Here is a 6,761-nt window from a genome sequence, read left to right on the forward strand (position 1 = left end):
TCTTATCAACATGTCCATCTCTTATTAAAGCTTCATCATTTCGGCCATCGTCATCCACTAAATCATCATTCCCAAACCCAAAAACATCATTCAGGTTCTCATCAACATCATCTTCTTCATGATTAGGTTCTCCTTCTTCCACATCATCAATCCACCAACCAAGCAAACTAGTATGATCTAAGTCTTCATTATATACATTAAGTTCTTCTTCACAGAACACCTTCCTTTCACTAGTACACACTATGTACATGTCTAAAAGCTTAGTCCTAGGGGAGACATGATCACACATCTCTATTGCCTCTATGTCATCTCCTAGGGGCAAATATCCTGATCCCTCTTCACTCCCAGGAATCCTAAACCAAAATTGAATTGGAGGTGATTGGTACCCCAAATCATTTGCCCAGTAGTGGATTTGAGTCATAGAAACCTTATCCCGGTCAACTCCATCAACAAAACATACCTCCCCTCCTCTATAATGCCTATTTAATCCCCTATTAGAGTGAAATCTTCCTCCATGGTGAACCCTCACAGTAAAAACAGTCGGATCTGCAAGTGAAAAAGGGAAAAAAAATTGTCACTTTTTTTTCCCTTTATTTGTTACACATTAAGCACACACAAAACACAATCAATTCGTCCAAAGCATGCATATGATGAAGTTATGACGGTCACCAACCAAGCCCCAAACACAACCCTCTTTATTCATGTTGAAAACCCCCAATCTGGGGGAATTAAGAGACCCTCACCCACCCACCCACCCTTATGCCCTGATCCTTTCTCGATCAAATCCCCAACCACTTCATTCCCGACATCACAGAGACAACCCTAAAGAATAATGGCACATCAAGACAAAAACTTCTACAAAAACAAACACAGTAAACATACCAAACCCTAGACACGCCCATGAAATATGAAAACATAGACGATTGATGGCCATAAACAATACTAAGTATTGCGATTCATTCGAGTAAATGGATTAAAATTTGAGAGAGGGACCATTAATTTTACCTGAGTATGTTGGTGGCTCCCCAGAGAGACGAAAGTATCTCCAAACTTTGGACATCGCAAAATCTTTGCTTGTATGATCGATGGAGAGAGGTTGATCGAGAGAAAGAGAGACGAGAGAGAGTGACAACGAAAGAGACGAGAGAGAGCGGACAGTGAAAGAGAAAGAGACCAGATGGAGAGAGGAGAGGCTGAGAGAGAGTTTAATTTTTAGGAGAAAATAATTAGGTTTAATCGGTCGCACGTAAATTTACCATAGTACCCCCCATTTTTGAATTTTGAATCGCGTTGTAACGGAGCTGACGATCAAAAGCACCGATCTTTGGTCGGGGGAGAAACTTGACATACCATTCTGATGTTTAAGAAAGTTGGTATACCAAAACTTATAAAGACTTAAAGTTGACATACCGTATGAACGAATTTCCCATAAATTAATTAGGAGCTTTATGTTGTCAACAACGAAGTGCATTCTATAGGTTGAAAAGATGACCCCATTTTATTGATAGATTTCCATGACTACATTCAAACATTATTTGCCCAACTTTAGGGGTGTTGGTGCTGGGATTGGACGAAGTTGTTGTCCTGCTAGACAATATGGCCTTGTTCCTTGAAGGATAGGGACAGAAGGAGATTAAGGTTGATTTGTGTATAAAAGTACTTGAAAGTGTAGCCTGCACAAACTTAGTTTCATTTCATCGGAAGATTTGAAGCAGATGAAGGTCGACGAGAGACAGTATTTTAGTACCAGCGTATGGCAATGGGGTTTCTCTGTCTAGCTTCAGACTTTCATCTATGAGACTTGAGCACATAGAGACCTTCATTCAGATTGCTTCACGAATATTGGATCATATCCTAGAAAACAGAATCCGAGTTATTGTCGATCAGATTTGAGATGGTTGATCGTGAATCGATCGTTCCCTTGCTGCCTATTATTGTGTCCGGCTAGGACGTGACTTTGAGTTTGTACTGTTCTAGGCCTCTAATTATTCATCCCGATGAATTCAGATAAGTACCAGAAAGTCCCTGGTATAATCGGAAGAAGGTAGGTATACATCCAGAGAGTATACCTAAGGTACTCGCAACTCTCACCGGCCACTTACATCTCCTTTCTTTGCTCTACATGGATATACGGAAGAGGCAAAGATATCAGAGTTAAACAAGGCCATAATATGTTTGCATACCAATCTCTCTTTCCCCAAAGAGACGGAATATGAACGAAGTGAATTGTAGTGCTAGCTAGAGATGTGATTGCAACAGACCAACAGAGTATTGATTCTGAATTTGTCAATAGCTAACCTTCGTGATCAATCCAATAATAGCATCTATATTGACCACTTAACTTGGGTTGCAAGACATCACTACATTAGCTCCCTCATAACCAAATCCAAGTACACTGCTTCAATGGCAACTGCACCACATACACTCTTCGACTCTTCGTGCACACCCAAGAGATCATGAAGTCCTTTAGAATGCGCTACAAGTTCTCGACTCAATGAAATGTTTCTCTAGTCTTACGCTCATATTATGAATTCTATAGACCTTTAGTCGAAGAGCCTTCATTGCACGGTCTGTTGTAGATTACATGATACTAATATTACACTCAAGTACACCACCGTAAATACAATATATTTTGTTATTATTGATTAATTGACACATACACCGCCGATACTAATTGGTGTTGTATGTGATTGTGATACGGTCAAATAAAATACAAATAAACTTCCAGGTGAAAAGGCAGAGAGAGACACGTCAGAGGATCGCAGTTCCATTCTGGGGTAGTAGAGTACGGTACGCACTTAAACGCTTAAAAAAGCTGTCCTTGTAATTCTCCCTCACTTTTGAAGCGGGCTTCCTCATTCCCCTGCATCCGACACGTGTCCTCTGCTCCTCTCCGCCATTCCATAATTCACTCGGCGCTCGGACCGTAGGCCGATCTTGGAGGCTCCCTCCCAGTCGTAGAAATTGGACCGAGCAATCCGTACTCCTCCACCTACGCTCCTGCCTCCATCTGTTAGTCCCCAATTCAATTTCACTCTCTCTCCCTTCACCATTCAATTTCCCACCTTGTTTCTCTCTCTGAATTACATGATGATGATGTTAGGGTTTGTTGTCCTAATGTGAATACCAGGGTTTTGATATTGGTTGCTGAATCACAACTCGAACAAATATATACAAGTCATTGTTGGAATTGGTGGTTGCGCATCATGAGTGCCGGCGGCGGTAATCAGTTGATCTCTGTTCTTCCCGAGGAGCTCCGATTTCAATGTAATCTCTCTCTCCCTATGCAGTTCTTGATGATGATCATCGAAATGCATGAACAGCGGAAATTAGGCATTGTGTTGATCATGTTTGTTTTTCTTGTTCGGTTATTTGAAGTTTGATCATTGAGGGCCAAGCAAAGTTTCTGGTTTATATTAGTGTAGGTATGATTGAGCCGTTGAAATTAGTGTCGTAAATTGTATGATAGCATATGAAGCAAATCATAGTCGGAAATGTTTCTAGGAGTCGAATTTAAGGATGTTTTATTTAGCTGATTTAGTACGGTTGCGTGCCTGACCCCACATTCTTGTTTACTGCTATTGTGCTTCTGTTGTAATCTTGTTTAGTTCCTCATGGCCTGTGGATTTGTATCCATTGCTTTCTTGAGCCCTGTCTTTTTTTTTTTTTTTTTTTTTTTTTTTTTTTTTTTTTTTTTTGCCGTAATTAGCATCTGTGGTTCTTTGAGCTAAATGGTAATTGGCTACTACTGGGGGATATATAGCTTTATTCCGTCCCCATTGGCTACATTCTAGGTTCTGGTAGGAATCTTCGCATGTGAAGCTCTAGTCTGAGTTAAGAGAACTGGTATATCAGTAGTAGTCCTGGCTAAGTTCAATAGAATATAAGAATAACCGGGCAAGGGAATTATATACAATAAGCTGGTACAGAGTCGACTAGAATTCTAGAAATCATACGAACTATTGCCAACACTTGTTCGGCTGGTCTTTGAAATTGTTCAAATTGAATAAAATTCTTGGAAGTGAATGCAAATAAGCACATACCACACTGTAACCTGATATCCTTATAGAGTTATAGTGCCACCCTCCAGGAAGGTTTTCAAACTCTTGGTTATGTACTTCTTCTTGGATAGTTTAGTATTGTGTAATACAGTTTTAATGGACTATTGGTCTTGACATTTTCTAATCAGTTGAGCTGGAAAAACAAAGCTTTTGTGACCTAAAAGTCAGCAACAATACAGAAAACCATGTTGCTTTCAAGGTACGAGTTCGTGAATGATACTCGGTTTTACGCATTAAGAGTATTGTTTTCTTCAACATGTTTTTAATAGTTTCCACTTTTTTCTCCATAGGTTAAAACCACTTCCCCTAAGAAGTACTTTGTACGGCCCAACACTGGCATTATACAAGCTTGGGACTCATGTGTCATCAGAGGTGCGCTACTTGTTACTGTTTTATGGTTTTCATTTTTTTCTTTTTTATATTTCTTAGCTTCACATTGAAAGTAAGGATTTTAGCTGTGAAGGTATCCTAGGAATACACTGCAAAACAGATTGTCTCTCCCACTGCTTTACCTAACAAGATATAGAGGTATCTTAGGAATACTCTGCAAATTAGATACCTTACAAACCAAGTCGAGTACTAAATTTGTAAGATCTGATACCTTACAAATCAGATCTTAGCGATACTGCCCAATAATCATCTCCATTGTTTGAGCTGTAACTGTAATGAGTGCGGTAGAAATGTCTCACATATGATTGAATTTTAAGAACATAATGCCAATGAATGACAACCTTTTGATCTAAGAATTGTACCAGTTGTAAGAGTGTAATATTTTCTTAAGCTTTGTTCACAAGCCTGCTAAATTGTGAATATTATGTTCTATTTTATTCTCTTTTAAAGATTTATAATTACTGTCTTCCACTAACTGCTGGGTCTGCAGTCACCCTCCAGGCCCAACGAGAATATCCTCCAGACATGCAGTGTAAAGATAAATTTCTCCTACAGAGTACAATAGTGCCTCCAAATTCTGATATTGATGAACTTCCACAAGATACTGTAAGAAGCTTAAGTTCAACACTAATGTCATTTTCTTATTAAGTTGCTTCACCTGAACTAGTAATGACATTGTTCACTCTTTAATGTTTCATCCAGTTCACCAAGGAAAGTGGAAGGACAGTAGAGGAGTGCAAGCTTAGAGTTGTGTATTTAACTCCTGGTTCAGGTCAAGGAAATGAAGATGGAGCTTCTATGCGTGGTCTTGATACCAATTCTGTGAGTTTTTTTGAAGTACATAATTTTGGAATAAATTTTTGTCTTGCTATAACGTGCATGTACAATTTTTTATTCTCGTTTTTTGAGGCCAATTCTTCACCGACTACTTCACATATTTAGTCCAAGAATGTGTGCATTAGATTTCCTGCCATGCAATCGTTAGATGATTTGTCACTAGAAACCTGAACTCTAGATTTCGTGTGATTACTAGTGTGTGAATTAAGTTAGGGCGGTATTCAAAATGATATTTAGTAGCAAAGGGATGATGTGAAGAGGCTCTAGTTGCTACCACAACTGCGAGTGTGGTTATATTGTTCTAGCTTACTTTCTTTTGATCCCATGGTTCTTCCTGAAATCTTGTAAGGTTAATATATAGTATCTTGTTAAGCAGACCACATTGGTGTATAGTATAATTGAAGTTTTTTCTTATTCTTATTTACTCTTGAAATTTATTTATTTTTACTGCAGAATCAGACTTTCCAGCGCCTGAAGGAAGAAAGAGATTCAGCTGTTAGACAAACACAGACACTTCAACAAGAACTGGTCAGTTTCTAATTATTTTCCTTGCTCCTCAGTGACATACAAAAGACTTCATCAGTATTTAACCTCTCTTAGACCTTTACCGTTAATTCTGCATTTGTTTAATGTGCACGACAACAATAGAAGGAGTTAAAAGGAAATAGCATAGTTTGTCTGTACTAATCATTTTTGCTTCGTTCATCTTCTCTCAACATAACATCAAATAGTATTCCTGAAGTTGACAAGAGCTGAAATAAGTAGTGGTTATAGTCTCATGTTTAATACATAGATGTCCTTTGAAAGAACATATACATAAAAAGCATCAAGGCCAAGTTAATATTTACCCGCAGCCCTCCCCACTGATGGTCTACTCCTGTTCATTTCAGGACATACTGAAGAGGCGGAGATACCGGAAAGGTGACCCAAGCTTTTCCTTCACCTTCGCAATTTTCGTGGGACTTATCGGACTCATGGTTGGTTTCCTCTTGAATCTGTCACTGTCTTCACCACCCATAGAAGTTTCACCATCCACAGAATCTTCACCACTAATGGATCCACCATTAATGGATTGACGTTATTCAGAACATCATCATATATCTTCATGACAAAATTCATTGTATAATCCCTCTGGGCATTCTGGTTGATGGAAAGTTTGCTTTACTTCAATTTCTTCTTCTTTTGTATATTGATGATTGTTGCAAATTTGCATCGTGATAGTTGATTTATTATAAATATATATGTTTCTATTTTTGTACTGTTCATTGTTTTATGTCGAATTGTGCCTGTGATTCCATCACTGAATCTAAATTATCCGAACACATACAAAGAAGATGATTGTTATATTCTCAAATCTCAATAGCGACTGACCTTACATAAATGAAGAGAAATTTTTACCGAAGTGTTAAGATACAGTTGGACCTAATATTATATATGAATAGAAAAAGATTAATTGATTAAACCTAGATCAAT

The 6,761-nt window shown here is 38.3% G+C and overlaps 1 protein-coding gene across 1 annotated transcript; it reads left to right on the plus strand.

Annotated features, from left to right (window-relative positions):
• The first annotated feature begins 2,854 nt into the window (after positions 1 to 2,854).
• Positions 2,855 to 6,527, plus strand: LOC101314091 (vesicle-associated protein 2-1-like). Its single transcript, XM_004300292.1, has 8 exons — positions 2,855 to 3,012; positions 3,131 to 3,267; positions 4,190 to 4,260; positions 4,352 to 4,433; positions 4,942 to 5,057; positions 5,154 to 5,273; positions 5,742 to 5,816; positions 6,179 to 6,527. Exons 2-8 carry the CDS (start codon positions 3,207 to 3,209, stop codon positions 6,362 to 6,364), a joined length of 711 nt encoding a protein of 236 aa, XP_004300340.1. The 5' UTR covers positions 2,855 to 3,012; positions 3,131 to 3,206; the 3' UTR covers positions 6,365 to 6,527.
• Positions 6,528 to 6,761: the final 234 nt, after the last annotated feature.

The sequence above is a fragment of the Fragaria vesca genome, linkage group LG5 (genome assembly GCF_000184155.1).
Source record: "Fragaria vesca subsp. vesca linkage group LG5, FraVesHawaii_1.0, whole genome shotgun sequence".
NCBI classification, from domain to species: Eukaryota; Viridiplantae; Streptophyta; class Magnoliopsida; order Rosales; family Rosaceae; genus Fragaria; species Fragaria vesca.